This window comes from Podarcis gaigeae, assembly GCF_964106915.1.
Source record: "Podarcis gaigeae genome assembly, chromosome: 1".
In the NCBI taxonomy this organism is placed as follows: Eukaryota; Metazoa; Chordata; class Lepidosauria; order Squamata; family Lacertidae; genus Podarcis; species Podarcis gaigeae.
In genome coordinates, this window is record NC_139678.1 from 17,037,799 (window position 1) to 17,058,765 (window position 20,967).

Genomic DNA, 20,967 nt, shown 5'->3' on the forward strand with positions numbered 1-20,967 from the left:
ATAAGCAAATTAAAAAACTGAGCCATAAATTGGAAATAGTGCTAAGTGCTAAGGATGGATCAAGAGGACTTGCTTCAGGGAAAATCTTTACTATAGGATCTAAACATATTCCCCCCCCCAAAAAAAAAAATCAATATACTGTACTGTTATTTCTCTTGTGGAAATATAACAAGTGGGATAAGTCTTACCCACCCCAGAAATGCATCTGATCTCTTCTGGGTGTGTTCCCTCCCTGTACAATATTTTTTTGTGGTCCTATCACTGACCACACAGTGGAGACACCTAGAAGACCCCCAGCTGCATTCTCCAGTCGAAGCATGGTGGTCTCACCATAGGAGCCAACTCCTAGAAGGTCAAAGTCCCTTCAGGGGGCCCAATAAAATGTTTGAGGGGGCCAGTCCTCCCTCAAAGTTCATGGGCATTGCCGTTCAACTGGTGTGTGTACACTGCATCTTGTGATTGATTATGCAGGGCAGGACTTACCTGCTCCCCCCATATTTTATTCAAATTGGCACCCCTGGGTTGCACCATTGCTAGCTGCTTGCCTCACCCATACACACCCGGGCTACACAGGGATGGCAATTGAATTTATGCAAACTGGCAGTGATTAGCACAGTTAGCCTCACTGAAACAAAACACTCCTGGCTATGTTGGATACCATGTAAGGAGTAGGTTTTTAGTAACAAGCGGGGGGAGGGGTAGTCTCTCCATTGTCCCCAAGCTGAATTTTCAATCACAATTCTAATTGCAAGTGTGAATCAAGCTGAAAGATGGAAGTGATAAAGAGCAGTTCTTCAGGCCAGAAAGCATGTGCTCATTCGATTCAAAATCATTCTTCTCATTGTTACTCAAGAAAGATTGCCAGCAGCTATACTGGTTGAAGTAAACAGCATCAGTCTGCCCTTTGAGGGGCACGTGGAACATGTTCAGTCCTTGAGGCTTCTCCTGTATTCTCTCTGGGTCCTAAAAGTAAGTTAAATTAAGGAACAAAATGGAAGAAAAGTCTCCCATCCCTTTTTCCCTCTTTCACCGCACCACCACCACCTGGGACAGGATGAGATAGGAAACTTTCCTGCCATGAACTTCCTGAAGTTAACACAGCATTCCCCAATCCTGTGCCCTCCAGATGTTGTTGGACTTAAAGTCCCATCAGCCCCAACCAACATGGCCAGTGGTCAGGGACGGTGGGAACTGGAGTCTAAAACACAAAAGCAAAATAAAGAAGAAAAACTGAACTGGATCAGCCAAAAGACCTATTTACTCCATCAGCCTGTCCTCACAGTGGCCATGGGAAGCCCACAAGCAAGACTTGCATGCAACAGCACTCTATATAGTCCTCATGACCAGAATTGATTGATAGCTAGATCACCCCTCATTTTTTCTATTCCCTCCGTCACATATTCTTTCAACCCCCAACTAGGGCCCCTGAAGATCTGGAATTCAGTGCCTGGAATTTATTTAACAAAGTATTCAGATGGGCAATGGAGAGTAAAGAAGAGATAACAGCATCATTCCTGACCACTAGCCATGCTGGCTGGCTGGGACTGACGTGGGAGTTGTAGTCCAAAGCATGTGGAGGGCACCTCGTTGGCTGCCCCTGAGATAGGGGTTTGGGTGGTCATGCCAGCCAAATAGATGCTGAGACTATAGACTACCTGTTACCATGGGAGCCTATCTCATTTCCATATTGTCACCTATTCATAATTTTGAGAGAGCTGTCCATAAGGGGAATCACCAGCATGTTGGGACGGTGTCATGGAACCACCCTCCCAACAGCAGCATCCTTGCTGCTTTGCTGCAGAGTGTTAGTGAGGTTCGGGCACCAGTGCCATCTTTGTAAGCCGCTGGATTCTGTAGCACTGCCACAGACCAGCCTCTTCTGGTCCAGAAGAGAAAAGGAAAGTGGTCATGAACCCAGTTTGCCCCTATTTTCTGTGATAGCAGACTTGTGTGTGCCCAAATGACCTTCAACCAGTGTGGCTTTCATTTTCCCCCAAACAAAGCATTAAAGGAGGAAAATAGGAGCCTCTGGAGACAACAAATTGTTTTGTTTTGTGTGGTGTTGTTGTTTTTTTATCAGATAAGTTGAGTAGTGTTGTAGCAAAGTAATGCATAGTGTTTTGTTTTCCGTTCTCGTTTTGGAAACGGAAATTGCTGTGCATGGTAATAGTGGGCGGCTGGCATGTTTTACAACACTGCATCGAATCACGAAAATAAACAAGGCTACTAGATAGCCATGGCAACCATTGCACTTGGTCATGATGACAATAAACCCCTTGATGTCATCCTTGTTTGTTCCCGTCCACATGGACAAGGAAGGATGTGTCTGTCAGTTGCCAGGTTAAAATGGGGAAGCCCGAAAGCACACACAGCAGTCCAGTGAAGCTCTCTGGACTCTAATGCATCCTCAGACCACAAGGTTCCTGAAAATAGTTTTATACCATTCCATGTGCACTATATTGAACTACATTGCCCATAAGTGTCTTTCCTAATACATGGGGTGTTACATCTATAGATACATACATTTCATTGCCGGCTGTAGGAATCAGGCTGTTCAATGTTTATATCTCTGTTTCCATATCATTTTTATTTTTATTTTTACAGGAGCTCTATAGGAAGGATTGCAACTTAGCTGCTCAGCTGCTCCAGTGTAGCAAGAATTACGACAGGGCGCATAAGCTTTCCGAGGTAATGTAAACTAAACGCATCTCTGAAAATCACTCAAGCAGCTGCTGCTGCGACTTGCTTCTACGCCTCAATGGCAATGGAAGGGAGAGGGTGGGCAGGGGCAAAGAATGGCAAGGCAACCGCAGTATCAGTGGAGGGTAACATATGAACCGCAGTCCACGGGATATGGTGTACCACTCATTAAAAGTCCTGCATACATCTGGTACACAGGCTGAGACCCTACCTGCCCGCTGACTGTCTCACCAGAGTGGTGCATGCTCTAGTTATCTCCCGCTTGGACTCCTGCAATGTGCTCTACATGGGGCTACCTTTCAAGGTGACCCGGAAACTACAACTAATCCAGAATGTGGCAGCTAGACTGGTAACTGGGGGCAGCCGCTGGGACCACATAACACCAGTCCTGAGACGTCTGCATTGGCTCCCAGTACGTTTCTGAGCACAATTCAAAGTGTTGGTGTTGACCTTTAAAGCCCTAAATGGCCTCAGCCTAGTATACCTGAAGGAGTGTCTCCACCCCCATCGTTCTGCCCGGACGCTGAGGTCCAGTGCCGAGGGCCTTCTGGTGATTCCCTCATTGCGAGAAGCAAAGCTACAGGGAACCAGGCAGAGGGCCTTCTCTGTAGTGGCGCCGCCCTGTGGAACGCCCTTCCATCAGATGTCAAAGAGATAAACAACTACCTGACATTTAGAAGACATCTGAAGGCAGCCCTGTTCAGAGAAGTTTTTAATGTGTGACATTGGCTGGGGAGACCCAGCCAGATGGGCGGGGTACAAATAAATTATTATTATTATTATTATTATTATTATTATTATTATTATTATTATTATTGGAAGAGGATTCCTGGGATTGGAATTATTGAGTGGCAAGGTAGCAAGGATAGGGTGGAAGTAAAGGAAGTATTTTCATAACTCAAGGACTGCAAGGCCAAACTGGAAGACTGAAGAGGGTCCAACAAGCCCAGTGATGCTTGTTGGACCAAAAGAAATTAAGTTCAACCCCACCCAACATTCTCTCCCTGAATAGGATGGCCATAGTAATCATGATTTTTCTTGTGAACTTCCTGGTGCTGTTTAGTTGGCTGTTTAGAGGCACAGTGCTGAATTCCATGGACCTTAAGTCTGATGTAGCATGTACAGTTCTAATGTACCGTATTTTTCGCTCTATAACACGCACCTGACCATAACACGCACATTGTTTTTAGAGGAGGAAAACAAGGGGAAAAACATTCTGAATGAAACAGTGGATGTATCATTTTTGGGCTTCATGCTGTGGCCACAGACATGTGATCTGATGGTGAATTTGGGGTGACCCAATGCAAAGATCCTGAGAATCCCTGTGGATCCATGCTTTGTAACCACGTTTTTGCACCATTGCAGCCCCAGGCAACAGTGGGTGCGTGATTTTTTTGGTGCAGGCTGTAGCCATGGACATGCTATGTGATCTGATGGTGAATTTGGGGTGACCCAATGCAAAGATCCTGAGAATCCCTGTGGATCCATGCTTTGTAACCACGTTTTTGCACCATTGCAGCCCCAGGCAACAGTGGGTACGTGATTTTTTTGGTGCAGGCTGTAGCCATGGACATGCTATGTGATCTGATGGTGAATTTGGGGTGACCCAATGCAAAGATCCTGAGGATCCATGTGGATCCATGCTTTTTAACCACGTTTTTGCACCATTGCAGCTCCAGGCAACAGTGGGTGCGTGATTTTGGGGGGGCAGGCTGTAGCCATGGACATGCTATGTGATCTGATGGTGAATTTGGGGTGACCCAATGCAAAGATCCTGAGGATCCATGTGGATCTATGCTTTGTAACCACATTTTAAGTGGGGAGCAAAGGAAAAACAAAGAAGGGACATTAGAGGGGTGTGCAGAGAAGCAGCTGGCTAAGAATGCAGGAGAGGGATTTAACGGGTTGGAGAAAAGAAAGGCAAAAGTTTTCCCCCACCCAAGCCAGCCAGCCATCGCGCTCTCTCTCTCTCTCTCTCTCTCTCTCTCTCTCTCTCTCCCTCCCTCTCTCTCTCTCCCTCCCTCCCCCCTCTCTCTCTCCCTCCCCCCTCTCTCTCCCTTCCCCCCTCTCTCTCCCTCTCCCCCAGCAGCACCGGAGCTTGCCTGGAGGGGAGGGGCTTTCCCTGCTCTTTGTTCCGTTTCAGCAAACACAGCAACGAAACAGAGGAGGGTGGGCAGTAAGACCCTGAGGCAGAATGCAGGAAAGCAGCCGCTTCCTCTTTTCAGTTTTCCCTTCTCCGTGAAGCGCCGCGATTTGATTTTTGCCTGGCGATTTGATTTTTGCCTGATTTTTCGGCTCCAGGGACCACACATTCGCTCTATAACACGCACAGACATTTCCCCTTCCTTTTTAGGAGAAAAAATCTGTGTGTTATAGAGGGGAAAATACGGTACTTATTGTCAGGCTTCCATCCCAGAACACAGCAGCCCTTGCTTCAGAGTAAGGTCTTCATTCAAGCTAGCAGTGATACAGGCTTAATAGCAACCACAGGTCCAGGAGTCAGGAGTTCAGGGTCCAGAGCAGGGCTTTCCGAACTGTGTGTCGCAACACGTGAGTGTGTCAGCTGCGGTGTGTAGGTGTGTCGTGCGAACGCTCCCCATGCCCCTTCCCAGGACTGGAAAGGGGTTAGTTTAACCTCCTGTTTGCTAGGAAAACTGAGTTACTGTCTTGCGAAATGATGCATGACTAAAAAGTGTGTCCCCAACATGGAAAGTTTAGAAAGCTCTGGTCCAGAGGAAGGAACTGAACAAGAGGAGAAGGCAGCAGAAGGCTAGGGCAGTCTTGTAGCCACAAGCCCACCACTACCTTCAAAGGTGGGGTCCATTGCACCTGCCCTACCCTATAGATACGTCACTGAATAGGATTGTGCATGGGGGGGGGGGCTGTTATGGATCAGGATCCTGACAACAGCTTTGTGCTAATGGTGGCATCAACTCTTGGTCTCCTGCTGCAGTCTGAAACTGGATCAGGCACCTCACATTTATTATTTGCATAGGGAGCAAAGCACCCATTGAGAACTCCCCCCCTCCATGAAAATAGCTGGTGCCCCCCCCCCCATCTCAGGGTTGCATTTGGTAGAAAATGGTTAAACTCTCACCTCACATTTACCAATATCTGAATCTCGACTGGGAACCCACACTGGCTGTTGTGAAAGAAAGATTTTCTACTCAAGGGCAACCAGCACAATTGTGTGATTTAACACACACACACTTTAGTGTTAAACTAATGTGTAGTCAGTGCTTTTTTTTCAGGGGGTACTCAATAGTACACAGTAATGACACCTCTTTTTGTTGTTGTTAAAAAGTATGGCACATACTGTAACAACTTCATGGTGAGTACCGACACCTGTTTTACTAGAGAGAGAGAAAAGCCAGTGTGTAGTTTAACACACACCCTGCAATGAATTTGGTGCCTTAACACTAGCAGTGGCTTCCTGGCAAGATGAGTGCTTTCCTAAAACTCAAATTAAGATCAGTGCATTGCTCCTGCAAAACACTTCAGTTTAAAAAAGTAAAGCCTGCTGCCTCTCTTGCAAATATTTGTCATGGCAACAAACCCTTTCCCTGAAAGCTACTTTCGGCATTTTGTTGTGCAGGGATGCCACAAAATCCATTACAGTAACGCCATAAACCCACAAGCAATGTGAGTGCTTATCCTCCCTGCCTCCCTCCCCACACCGTAGTCGGGGCCATTGCTGAGTCCGACACTTATAAAAAATTGAGTGCAATTGTGTCCTTGGGGTATTGTTCCAAAGCATGAGAGCTACAAGCTTTACATTCACAACGAAAACAAGTGAAAACAGAAGCTTGCAATTCTGGGTTGACAATTTGCAAGTGCATTTCTGTGTTCAACAGTGAAGGCTCAGCAGAGTGTATGAGTTCAGAAGAGGGGAAGCAAGGGAGGGCAGATATGTTAAAATATTGCAAATTACTGATAATAATTCAGCAAGCAGCTAAAATCCTTAACTAGGCAGTGCAATTAACCATGTTTGTGTGCCTGAATTAATATTTAGCTGATGAATGCAACTATATTGTTTCCATCCTTCCTTAAAAAAAGAAGTCAGATTTGTGGCCTTCAGTAGCTAGGGCTTCTGGGTCACAAACGATGCCTTAAGACAGTAGTCGCCAACCTGGTGTCCTCCATATGTTGTGGACTACAACTCCCATTAGCCCCAGATAGCATGACCAATGGTCAGAGATGATGGGAATTCTACTCCACATCTGAACAGCGCCATGCTGGCTATTGCTGCCTTAGTGAGCTCCTGATTTGACCACATTTCACCCAGCTTTCTCCTCCCACCTCCTGTTTATTACAGCTGCCATCTGAATTTCAGGAACGTGTCAGCATCCACCTGGAGAAGCACGGATGCAGCCTCTCAGTACCTCTGTGTCATACATCCTTTGCAGACAACATACCGACTTGCGTCATTGCTAAGGTCCTGGAAAAGCCTGACCCCAACAGCCTTTCTTCACACTTGTCAAGCTCATCGAACAGAGATCTCGCCTTCCAGGACTCTGTCGGAAAGCTTGCCCAAAGGCCTCAATACAAGTCCGACATCTACTGCAGCGATACAGCTCTTTACTGCCCTGATGAAAGACGCAGGGAGAGGAGGCAGAGTGTTGACATGCAAGTCAAAGATGTTGGGTTCCTGAGGTCCCAGAATTCCACGGACAGCACCGTCGAAGAAGATGGCTTCCATTCCAGCTTCTCCCACGAAGCTTTCCCAGAATACGTTACCTCTCTGCCAACTTCTAGCTCCTACTCCAGCTTCAGCGTGACGTCTGAGGAGAAGGAGAATGCCCAGGCTAGCACGCTGACCGCCTCTCAGCAAGCAATCTACCTGAGCAGCCGGGATGAGATGTTTGAAAGAAAGCCATCTTCAGGTTATGACCACCAGGGGAGCCCAAGGTTTGCAAAGTCTAAGTCCATCCAGCACATGGAGCTGGCTGACGACAACAACTCCCCGACCTTCACTAGGACTATGTCGCCTTATGCAAGTGAGCCTTATCATTTCTCGGCCATAACTACCCAACAAGCTTTAGCATCGCAGAAGATGCACAGTGAGTGCAGGAACACCAACTTGTCCGAAGAGGACCTCCCGGGACGTTGGAGGCAGCTGAGCGTTGAGGATATCGGTGCGTATTCTTACAGGAACAGTGGCAGGCTTTCGCCCTGCAGTTTCTCGGAGCAGTACTACAGAAGCCCCATCAAGAAAGCCGACAGCCGGTCGAGTCCCATTTACGCCAGTTACAAAGGCGATAGCTTCTCAGAGGGAGACGACATCTGTCAGAGCAGGCTTGTGGATTCTTGCTTCCTGAGGACCGACAGTGGCCTGAACATTGACATCAGCACTAGCTGCAAACAGGACAAGCTGTCCTCCTCTTACAAAACGAAAGAGCCGAGAGACAAAATGAACGAAAGGATCACAGTCCAGGTGTGCAGTAGTAAAAGCATTGACGGAAGCCCGGTGTTGAAAAGAGAATACGTTGACGTCAGTCCAAACAGCTCAGCTGAGTCCCTCAACCAGAGTTCTATGGAGGCTTCAGAGATCCACCAGTCTTCCATTGAGCAAGGAAGCCATTCAAGCCTCCATAGCAAGCAGCAGCAGTTTCAACGGACTGGAAGTACAGGCTTGAGTCGGAAGGACAGCCTCACGAAAGCACAATTGTACGGAACCCTCCTCAATTAAACATCTTCCAAAGTTGCAATAAGGAGACAAACATCACAATGACAAAAGGTGACATTTGATACTTCTAGCATACGGTAGGCTTCTGAGCAACAGTATTACAAAATATATATTCATATTCACAATAGTACTGTTTTAAAGGGATGGGGGAAACCCAAATCTGATTATTTAAAAAGGAAAAAAAAAAACATTACGCGGCACTTTTCACACGATGACTTTTCCATCTTGGATACCAACCCTTTGCCCACTTTTATATCCTGAGATATTTTTATAAACAAATCAGTATTTATTAGACTGTCCTTAGTACTCTCAAGCGCTTCGAGTGACACCTTTTTGTCCCCTTCAAGTAGGTTTCTTATTTATTTTTTGTGCATGAGGCCACATGTGCCTGAATTCTTGGAGGAGAAGGGTTTAAAAAGAGAGGAGGGCGGAGGGGGGACAAGAGAAAGAGAGAATCCTTATCACAAGGACAAATCATGGTTGTCTCCCTCTTCAATTAATCTATATGGTTCTTTAAAAGTTTGGGTTGTGTGTGGTGCAGGATGTACAAGAATGGTGATGTTATAAAGAAGTATATTTTTAAAAATGCAATGGAAACAAAAATGACCCACTAAGTTCTTTAATACAGATGTATTTCGGAGTAAGAACAATTTGGGGGGGGGACAAATGCACAAAATGATACAGATATTTTGGTTGGTCTGTCCCATTGTGTTTCTACTTTTCTGCCCTGTACACTACCTCAAAATTAATTGAGGGTTTCTTTGTCACTTATTTTTCTGTAGGCTTGCATTTATATTGTTTCAAATGCATGGAGTGTCATAATTAGTACTGTATTTTGCATTACTTAATAAAAGACACCAGTGGAAATGTTTTGATTTTTTTTTATTTGATTTTTTATTTTTTGGTCATTAAAAGATGTTCTAAGAGAATGCTGTTAATGAGTATTGTGTTCAGCAGGGTCAATTTGGTACCGATGTAATGTTTATAGTCATGTGAAGTTGCAAATACTGCATCTAGCGATGGAGGAGGAGTTTGATTCATTATCCCTATGGACTCCCCCATTCTGTCTTTGGTTCTGCCCAAAGATTCAGATCAAGATGAGCAGTTAAGAGGAGTCACAACTAGGTATGGGGGAGACAATTCCATTTGCATTTAAAGGTGAACCGACCTAATTCACATTTTCCGGAACATAGGAGCCAGCTCCTAGGGCTAAAGTCCCTTTGCCTTACCCCATAAAATTGGGCCCCTCCAAAGTAGATGGGCAATGCCATTCAAATGGTCTGGGTGTGTCCCATCAAGCAATCAATTATGTAGGGTGGGGATTAACTGCCCCCCCCCATATTTTATTCAAGTTCTGGAACAAGATGTGAACTGAAAACAGCCATCCCAAGAAATTTGCACGTCTCTGAATTTTGTATTACCTGTTCTCCAGCCAAGTAATGTGTAGAAAAATGCAAATACTATGGTAAAGTGTGCAGTGCATATACAGTCATACCTTGGTTTTTGAACAGCTTAGTTCTCAAACGTTTTGACTCCCGAACGCCACAAACCCGGAAGTGACTTTTCCGGATTTGCGAACTATTGTTGGAAGCCGAACGTCTGATGGGGCTTCCGCGGCTTCTGATTGGCTGCAGGAGCTTCCTGCAGCCAATCAGAAGCCACACTTTAGTGTCCAAATGTTTTGGAAGTTGAACGGACTTCCGGAACAGATTCCGTTCGACTTCCAAGGTACAACTGTATTAGTGAAAACAGCATACGAAAATGCATTATATATGGGAAAGTGGCTTGGGGGGGGAAGCGAATAAGAGAAATTTGCACTTAAATGCTGAGTTTTTAAAAAGTTGCAAAGTGATGAGGAAATGTGGAGACCTCAGCTTAATGTTGGACAAATGAGAAATCTGAATTGAAACATTTGCTCTTCCCGAATTACATCTGACCACTGGTCCACCTACCTCTTTACGGCCTGGTCAATCCTAGGGCAGCCTATGTGTTCTGGCTCCAACACAATAAGGTTATCATAAGCTAAATAAATTAGGTCAATAGCACATTTTATGCACCACTGTCTCTTAGTCTGTTTCAAGAAGAAGCACTTCACACTTTGAAACAAGACTTTCTGTGCTTGGCTGGTCTTCAGGGAGGGCATGTAACTTCACCAGAGAACACATGTTTTGCACGCACAAAGTCCTAGGTTCAATCTCTGGCTTCACGTGTTCAAAAAAGCCGAGGAAATCAGAGCAGACTATAGTGGGCTAGACAGATAGTGTGGCCTATGCTGTTGCCTAAAGTGAAAGACAGCATGTCCTCCTCTCCCCCTCCCCAATCCAATTCAGTGCACCAAAGCTAACCAGACTGGCAGCTGTATCTTTGGTCAACACCAGCAGTGGGATACCATCCTCCAGCATAGGAGAAGGTAGCTTAGGGGGACAAAAAAACCCCCTGTCTTCCAATACCTCACTTCTGCTCGCTGCCTGCCCCGTACTAGCTTCTGTTGCCAGAAAAATTCATCTTACTCTGCCTAGAGATAGGCCCAGTTCTGGCAGTGTGGAAAGAGTGAAAAAAAGTCTGCCTTTGTCTCCAAATAAAGTGGTACCTCGGGTTACAGACGCTTCAGGTTACAGACTCTGCTAACCCAGAAATAGTACCTCGGGTTAAGAACTTTGCTTCAGGATGAGAACAGAAATCGTGCGGCGGCAGCAGGAGGCCCTATTAGCTAAGGTGGTACCTCAGGTTAAGAACAGTTTCAGGTTAAGAACAGACCTTGGGAACGAATTAAGTTCTTAACCCGAGGTACCGCTGTAGAATTCACTGTGCAAGATGGACAGGACAATCCAAAAGGACTGGGGGAGAAAAAATGGAAAGCAGATGAGCATCTACCTTGTATGTACAGTCTCATGCTGGAAGGACGGACGTGGAAGGCCCCATTTTGCACAACTTTAGGATATATAAAATTTGCTACTCTGAACTTAAAATGTGCTTTGGTTATGTGCCCACATCACCTCGAAGATTCTCCAGCTACAGCTTCTCCTACGGCATCAATCCTGTACCAGCCAAATCCAGGAGCACAGCCTCCTGAGGACAGTTTGACTAGACTTGCAGTTCCATCAAGCCAAGGATTTTATCCAATATTCCCTACGATTCGGTTTGTAACTGCCCTTTTTGCCTTTGAAAGCCTCCTGCTTAAAGAACCTGACAGATTAGAATTAACTTTGAGTTTGTCTAGGTCAATATTTTATTCCCAGATCAATAAATCTTCAGATTGGCTGCAATTCCCAAGCCACCAGCGGGCTCTGAGCAGTCATTCGGCACAGTAAGTTATTTCATGCCAAAAAACAAGTTTCAAAGAAGTTAAGACGCATCTGATTGGAAGTGGGTGGGGGAAATGAACTTCTGTGAGATTAATATACTTTTCATGGTCTCCAAAAGGTTAGCTATACATCACCCATACATGCCAAGTTTTCTCTCCAGTTTCCTAGGCCATCTGATCAGCAGCTTGCATAGTGACTCCATCCTCACAAAAAAGAAAACCTGCCCATATTGCACACAAGATTACACTTGGAGGATCATTAAGTCTGGGAAAGAGGAAGATTTTCTGACCCATTATCAAGCGTTAAATTCAAGCAAATTAATTCAAATACAGCATGTCACATGCTGTCCCTTTACGCCTGACATTATATATTAAGTTGTATTCCACTAACTCAGAGTAGACCCATTAAAATAAATGACTATGACTAACTATGCCGAGACCACATAACACTGTTCTTGAAAGACCTACATTGGCTCCCAGTACGTTTCCGAGCACAATTCAAAGTTCTGGTGTTGACCTTTAAAGCCCTAAACGGCCTCGGCCCAGTATACCTGAAGGAGCGTCTCCACCCCCATCGTTCTGCCCAGACGCTGAGGTCCAGCGCCGAGGGCCTTCTGGCGGTTCCCTCATTGCAAGAAGCAAAGCTACAGGGAACCAGGCAGAGGGCCTTCTCGGTAGTGGCGCCCGCCCTGTGGAACGCCCTCCCATCAGATGTCAAAGCGATAAACAACTACCTGACATTCAGAAGACATCTTAAGGCAGCCCTGTTCAGGGAAGTTTTTAATGTGTGATATTTTAGTATATTTTTGGTTTCTGTGGAAGCCGCCCAGAGTGGCTGGGGAAACCCAGCCAGATGGGCGGGGTACAAATAATAAATTATTATTATTATTATTATTATTATTATTATTATTATTACTTAGCTGCATTAATTTCAGTGGGTCTTCTCTGGGGGGGGGAGTTGAATACTGCCTAATGCCTTGATGTTATTTGATGGTGGATTTCGTCAAAGGCCCATTATGATTTCTGCAACAGGGTTACTTTCTCCATCAACCTACAGCTGCCCAATCAGCATGAAGGGGGGGGGTTAGCCACTAAAACAGGCTTCCTCAACCTCGGCCCTCCAGATGTTTTTTGGCCTACAACTCGCATGATCCCTAGCTAGCAGGACCAGTAGTCAGTGGTTGATGGGAATTGTAGTCTCAAAACATCTGGAGGGCCCAGGTTGAGGAAGCCTGCACTAAAAGCCAAGCACAGCCAATCAGTCAGTCATGCCACAGCTAAAATGGCCGCTGTTTCTTTAATGCTTAAAAAGCTGTGTCAGCATGAGTCAGCGGTCTGCACCGGGTTGTATATATAGAGAGAGAAATGCTAGTTGGGTCGGTTGGTTAGTGGAAGCTGGTAGTTTTTGTATGTCAGTCGCTTTTGCACAAAGACTTTTAAGCATAAAACTCTGCAAGGACACTTTTCTTGTGGACTCTTTTATGCCAACAAGGGTCCGAGGACCAGGCTGAGGAGACAAAGGGAGGTCAGAACCCTTTCCTTTTTTTTTATTTTTACAAACACTGACAAGTCACTGAGGATTGCCTCCTAGGGTAATTCTGGAGAGGTCATGCAGGAAGACCTCCAAGAAGGACTTGTTCTGTATGCTCCAAAGCTAAGCATTTAGGAACAGTGAAAACACAAGATGCTTCAGTTTCAAGAGGATGGTGTACAAGTTCTGTTACGTACATTGGGAGTTCATGGAAAAAACTCTGAAATAAGATATTAGAGCACTCCAAGTCATTTGCCTATGTATGTAACTTTCTGATAGTAAGAGCTGAGCAGACTCACTCGGAAGATGGTGGACTCTCCTTCCTTGGAGGTTTTTGAGCAGAGGCTGGATGGCCATCTCTCACGGATGCTTTAATTGGGATTCCTGCATTGCAGGGGGTTGGACTAGATGACCCTCAGTGTCCCTTCCAGCTCTGCAATTATGGGATGCTATGTTTCTATGTGCACAGAAGAGAGTAGATCAAGCTGAAAGGCAACACGAAGTGGGCTGCATTGATGGTTGCAATGCACTCCTAATTCGTATTCTTATGTAATCTTAGATAGTATAAAATCTGAGAAAGGGGCATGGCAGTGACTGTCAAGAAGGGACCCTGCACATCTGAATTTGACCCTACACTACTGCTCATAAGAACTGGAAAGAGGTGAGGCATGGTAATTACTTGTACTGAAACAACTTACTAGCATGAGTTTACAAAAGATAGTTAGAGTTTGGGGCAGTATCACTTAATGGAACAGTCAATGTCACAACTGCGTTGATGCCGGGGAAGATAAAAGCATTTCCACGTACATTTTGCAGGTTGCCTTCAGATGATGACCGTTTGTACATTGCTGCCAGGGGTGGTGAACAGGACGGATGGATCGCTGTAGGCTTTCCATCATGTCCTCACTTAGTGCAGGCAGAATGCCTTGCGGGTTTTCCCATTTACTTCCTTGGTTTCTACTCAGAAAGCATCCATGCGGTTGACAGGTTTCCCTTGGCAGGCTGGCAACACGGATTGACAACAAGAAGCGGCCTTCTTTTAGAAAGATGAAGGCAGCATGAAAAATTAAAGGAGTGTGATATAGAATGTGGCCTGTCTTTGCACGATGAAAGGCTGCTTCCAAAAGCTTCGCTTTTCAAGATTTCATCTTTTAAACATGGCTAGCGCTGCCAGAGTTTGTTTTGAAATGTTCTTTAAAGGGCTTCTATTTCCCATCAATATCTTATTGAGGGACTTGCAACAAACTGAAATCCTTGATATTACTATGCACCAGACTCTGAGCTTTCTTTTATAATAATAATAATAATAATAATAATAATAATAATAATAATAATAGTCTCTAGTCCTCCTAGAATGAAAGCATTGGAACAAAATATGCAGGTACTAAGCTATCTCTGTGAAATGAGAGTTTGGTGTAGCCAGTTTGTGTATTTTTCCTGATACTGAGGAATGTTCCCTGTTGCTGTTAGACATTGTGTGTGTGTGTGTGTGTGTGTGTGTGTGTGTGTGTGTGTGAGAGAGAGAGAGAGAGAGAGAGAGAGAGAGAGAGAGAGAGAGAGAGACATAAGTATGTCAGAGTGGTAGTCTGTCTAATTCTAAATTTGTGTTATGCTGTACTCCTCTGGCAGCCATTTTGCATTATGCCAACCCCAACCCCATAGCAGCTACTTTGAGACTGGTGTTCCCAATCCTCTCCGAAGTTTTGAAATGTGCCCACTGTTCCAATAAGGTTGACAACCGTTGTGTTAAAATGTGGAGTGCTCCTATCCAGCATTCCTGTCTGACAGTCGTACCCGCTTCCAGGAAACTCCATTCCATTTCCACCTCCCAGTCAACATTCCATGACCGCTGAGCTGAACTGCTTTGGATTCCCTTCTCCCTTTATGGGAGCTTCTTATCTTTTTTCTTTTTCTTTTTACTTCTGTAAAATCTCAGAGCTTTGCAGTGCCTGATTTGCCTGGATGCTGGAATATCAGAAATAGAGTGCGGTAATTTGGTGCCTTTCTATCAGGCCCTTTCCCCAAGGACATGCAGAGAGCGGCCTCATTTTCTACTCACAATAACCCTGGGAGGTAGGCTAGGCTGAAAAATAGTCTGCTGTTCAAGGGAATCGATTGAATAGGAATTTAAACCTGGTCCAAATGAAGGGAATTTTTTTCGCCTTGTGGGTCAGATCCTTATCTCCCCACCACCACCACTACCACTGGCCACATTTGAATGGTGAGTTGGACAACCCACATGTCAAAATGTCATGATAATAACAAGTGACTGGCACCTGTCAAAGTCCCTTGAGCAGTACTCCCCCAACCCCCATCAGCCAGCTAGTTGTCAGGTGCATGGGAACTGCCCAATCAGCTAGCTGCTGAGCACCGAGCAATGAGCTTTGCAGACCCTGAGCTCAGCACCTCCCAAGCACCAAGCAAGGGTTAGGGCACAGCACTCTGCACCTGCAAAACACCTTTCAGCCAATAATAATAATAATAATAATAATAATAATAATAATAATAATTTATTATTTGTACCCCGCCCATCTGGCTGGGTTTCCCCAGCCACTCTGGGCGGCTTCCACAGAGACCAAAAATACACTAAAATGTCACACATCAAAAACTTCCCTGAACAGGGCTGCCTTAAGATGTCTTCTGAATGTCAGGTAGTTGTTTATCGCTTTGACATATGATGGGAGGGCGTTCCACAGGGGGTACGCCACTACCTGTAGCTTTGCTTCTCACAATGTGGGAACCGCCAGAAGCCCCTCAGCGCTGGACCTCAGCGTCTGGGCAGAATGATGGGGGTGGAGACGCTCCTTCAGGTATAGTGGGCCGAGGCCGTTTAGGGCTTTAAAGGTCAACACCAACACTTTGAATTGTGCTCGGAAACGTACTGGGAGCCAATGTAGGTCTTTCAAGACCAGTGTTATGTGGTCTCGGCGGCCGCCCCCAGTCACCAGTCTAGCTGCCGCATTCTGGATTAGTTGTACTTTCCGGGTCACCTTCAAAGGTAGCCCCACATAGAACGAATTGCAGTAGTCCAAGTGAGAGATAACTAGAGCATGCACCACTCTGGTGAGACAGTCCGAGGGCAAGTAGGGTCTCAGCCTGCGTACCAGATGGAGCTGATAAACAGCTGCTCTGGACACAGAATTGACCTGCGCCTCCATGGACAGCTGTGAGTCCAAAATGACTCCCAGGCTGCGCACCTGCGCACAGTTACCCCATTCAGGACCAGGGAGTCCCCCACACCAGCCAAGCCCTGTCTTTACCTGCCCCACATCCAATGTCATATACATGGTCCACCATAGAAAGTGTCCTTTCATACTGCATCACAGTGTGGTATGCTGGTTTGACATCTACTGATAGGAAGTGCCTACAGAGGGTGGTGAATACAGCACAAGATATTATGGGCTGTCCCGTGAATCCGCTGGATGAAATAGTGGAAGAATGCTGCCTCAGGAGAGTGAGGAAAATTCTCAGGGATGATTCACACCATGGCTGGCACTTTCTTGATCTCCTGCCCTCGGACAGGAGATATAGAAGCATGATTAGTCGCACCAACAGGGCATAGAACAGCTCCTACCCATGGGCTATTTGGCCGCTGAATGAAAAGATAATAACAGGGCAACTGACTTTCAGGTTTGGTGTGTGTGTGTCGGTAAACGAGGGGAATTAAGACTAAGGGAGCTGTGTGGGGGGTGCTCGTGTAATCTCACTGTATACAAGTTGTACAAGTGACAATAAAGTATTTCAGTTTCAGTCAAGATTAGAACAAGTGGGAATGGCTTGCCTAAACCACCCATGTGGGTCAAATGGAGAGGGCTGGTGGGCCGGCCCTACTGTGACTCACTCCAGTGTCATTGGAAGGCTATTTACATCATGTCTAGTTTGGTTTCAGCTTGCAAATCCACAGCCAGGGACTAAGTTGTTCTTCATTCTTTTCCTACAGTCCCTAGAATACCTTAGGTCAGGCATCCCCAACCTGCGGCCCTCCAGATGTTTTGGCCTACAACTCCCATGATCCCTAGCTAACAGGACCAGTGGTCAGGGATGATAGGAATTGTAGTCCAAAACATCTGGAGGGCCAGAGGTTGGGGGTGCCTGCCTTAGGTGCTTTATAAAGGAACAAAATGATAAAGGATGCATTCACATAAGGGGAAACCAGCTTCTATGGACTCGAACTTTGAGCTAAACTGAATTCGGCTTTCAGGTGTTCCGTTTATTTATTTATTTTTATTCAAAACATGTATTTTTTTAAGTCCCATCATTAAAAAATGCCAAGGCAGTTTACAAGCCGGGTAACATCCTTCACTACTACAGTGGTACCTTGGGTTACATACGCTTCAGGTTACATACGCTTCAGGTTACAGACTCTGCTAACCCAGAAATAGTGCTTCAGGTTAAGAACTTTGCTTCAGGATGAGAACAGAAATCGTGCAGCGGTGGCACAGCGGCAGCAGGAGGCCCCATTAGCTAAAGTGGTGCTTCAGGTTAAGAACAGTTTCAGGTTAAGTACGGACGTCCGGAACGAATTAAGTACTTAACCCGAGGTACCATTGTATCGACATCACCCTCCAGTGGGGATGGAAAAACCTGCCAATTTTGGTTCTTTCCATTTCTCGTTTCCTCCACATTTCCTAAGCGGTATGCAATTAAAACCATCCATGTTCTTAGTGTGGTTTTCTTCCAAGACGCATTTTTGTATGCGGTTTTCACAAATGTACACATTTTCGTAAACAAAGCGCCCTAAAGCAATGCACTTTCATTTGTTGTTTTCACTAGGAGTGAGTTCATGCACACAGGTGAGCACCACGCCTCACTCTCTAAGGTGGGTAGAAGCTTCCTGGGCTTTGGGAAGGAGGGGCCAGGCCCCTGAAAGGATGCTGCAGCCCTTCTGCCTCCTTCCCAAAGAGGGGAGGGCTTTAGAAAGGTAGCAAGAGAGTTCTTGGACCCATTGGAGCATGGGTAAGCAAACTAAGGTCCGGGGGCCAGGTCCGACCCAATCACCTTCTCATTCCAGCCCACGGACAGTCTAGGAATCAGTGTGTTTTTTATTTTATTTATTTTATTTAAAATGCATTTCTGGGTTATTTGTGGGGCCTGCCTGGTGTTTTAACATGAGTGGAATGTGTGTGCTTTTATTTAAAATGCATCTCTGGGTTATTTGTGGGGTATAGGAATTTGTTCTCCCCCCCCAAAAAAAAATATATAGTCCAGCCCCCAACAAAGTCTGAGGGGCAGTGGACTGGCCCCCTGCTGAAAGAGTTTGCTGACCCCCCGCATTGGAGCATTGCACGTCCCTCCCTAAGCCAGGCAAAAGCTTCCTGGGCTTTGGGGAAGAGGTGCCAGGGAACATTTAGGGGAATAGCCTAGTCCCCCCAGACCGCTGACTGCACACCTCTGACTTGTACCTACAGCAGATGTAAATTAGAAACTAAGATGACGGGATGTGTGTGCGCGCACTTGTCGCAAGTAAAGCCTAGCTTAATGCTCACAACAGCTCTGTGGTCTAAAAATAGAAACAGCAGCAGGTCCTCCATTAATTACTCTCCTCGGTTTCCAGCATCAATAGTTGTCTGCATCGTTTTATCTTCCCCACAGGGTGTTTCATAGCAACACAGAAAGCACTCCACATAGATCCAAAACCCAGAGCAACCATTTCACGTCTCATGCATGGCTGGAATTTAAAACCCATTGGAGCCACTGACTTGCATGGAATCAGTAAGAGGGCCAACCTGGAGCCAAAGCAATGAGGAAAACAGGCAAGGATCCAAGGGCCTCTATAATTAAACCCAAGGGTTGCTGCTTGGCCAGTTTGAAACCAGTCTGAAACCTGGTGCATTTTTTTAAAATTGGTTGGCTTCCAAAAAAAATGTTCAGAGCTCAAGAGCGAACACTTGGAGACTTGAAAATTCCTCAGCCTTGAATAAATGCATGGAAATGAGCGAAATAGTCCCTAACTCAGAGTGTGTGCTTTGCATGCTTAAAAGTTCCAGAGGGATGGTGCTTGTAACCCCCAATTAATCACAGGCTGCAGGGCTGGGAAAGATCTCTCCCAGGATGCTGGAGAAAGGGAGATAGTCAACAAATAGAAATCCGACTCTCTATAAGGAAGGTTCCTATGTTCATGGCTCGAAGGGACTGATATTTCATAGCAACCTAGGAACTTAGGAAGCTGCCATGTATTCAGCCGGACCACTGGACCATCTAGCTCAAAAGAATCATAGAATCCCCTGGAAGGATCCCCAAAGATCTAGTCGAACCCTATGCCGTGCAAGGATCTCAGCTAAAGCATCCATGACAGGTGGCCATCCAACCTCTGCTTAAAAGCCTCCAGTGAAAGAGAGTCCATCAGAGGGAGTCCTTTCCACCCTGAAACAGCTCTTACCATCAGAAAGTTCTTCCTGATGTTAAGTCCGAATCTCCTTTCCTGTAACTTGAAGCCATTAGTTCAAGTCCTACTCACTGGAGCAGCAGAAGAGAAGAAAAGCTCCATCTTCCATGCGAGAGCCCTTGAGATATTTGAAGGTGGCTATCATAGAATTATGTAATTGGAAGGTACCCCAAGTGTCATCTGGTCCAGCTCGCTGCAATGCAGGAATCTTAACAAAAGCCTCCATAACAGGTGGCTGCCCAAGCTCTGCTTTAAAACCTCCAAAGAAGAAGAGTCCTAGTCTCTATGTAGTCTGAGATCTTCAAGGGAAGGGTGCTATACCAATTTAATAAATAATAATAATAACAGTAATGAATTGTTTGATATATTGCAATGAACATGTGATGGCCTGGGACTCGGGCCCGGGCTCGGAACCAGAGGAGTCTCAGTCTGCACTAGATCCTTTGCCAGTCTGGGGCCTGATCCTGAAGAGTCCCAGTCTGCACAGGTTCCCCTGCAACAAACACCAGCTGGGCCGAGTCAGGGGTCTGAGCCTGCCCTGGCTCCAGATGCGGGGATTACCTCGTTGCCTTCACCTGGGCCATCACTTACAGCTGCTCCACTACTGGTTGGGTCAGGGGAGGCTGAGGTGGCCCCTGGGTCTAGTAACCCACCAACGTCTCCCAAGCTGCAGAGACTAAGGTCTGAGAGGAGGAGAGACCTGAGTACTTGCAGGAGGAGTGCTTGCCTTTGGGCGAAACAGGGAGGTGAGTCACCGGAGGATCAGGACTAGCCGCTACCCCGACAAAGACAAAAAGCTGTTGGACCCTGCCCCAAGTTGCGGGAGCAACATTGCTGTATGCCAGACCCTGCCTGAGATCCTTGCCTGGTTTCCTGCCTCGTGTCCTGCCTTGACCCTGTCCGACTGACTCCTAGCAGAACCCAAGGATTCTGGACTGCACCTGGACCGCGGTTCTCGGATCACCCCCACGCCCAGCACAGAACATATGCCAAGTCAGATCACTGGTGCGTGCATTGTCTAAACCCGTGGTTCCCAACATGGGACACTCCCCCCCCCATAGAGGGGCAATTTAAGGGGGGCTATTTCTAAGCTACCATAAAGAAGGCTGATCACCGAAGAATTTATGCTTTTGAATTATGGTCTGGAGGAGACTCTTGAGAGCCCCATGGACTGCAAGAAGATCAAACCTATCCATTCTGAAGGAAATCAGCCCTGAGTACTCACTGGAAGGACAGATCCTGATGCTGAGGCTCCAGTACTTGGACACCTCATGAGAAGAGAAGACTCCCTGGAAAAGACCCTGATGTTGGGAAAGATGGAGGGCACAAGGAGAAGGGGACGGCAGAGGACGAGATGGTTT

General features: G+C 46.2%; 1 protein-coding gene across 1 annotated transcript in view; it reads left to right on the top strand.

Moving 5' to 3' along the window:
* Window positions 1–8,857, top strand: part of BEGAIN (brain enriched guanylate kinase associated) — a 197,125-nt gene extending 188,268 nt beyond the window's left edge. The window contains exons 7-8 of the mRNA XM_083739082.1: window positions 2,605–2,688; window positions 7,016–8,857. Of these exons, the coding sequence (XP_083595208.1) occupies window positions 2,605–2,688; window positions 7,016–8,389 (1,458 nt within the window). The 3' untranslated portion in view covers window positions 8,390–8,857. The remainder of the gene's footprint in view (window positions 1–2,604; window positions 2,689–7,015) is intronic.
* The last annotated feature ends 12,110 nt before the right edge of the window (window positions 8,858–20,967 follow it).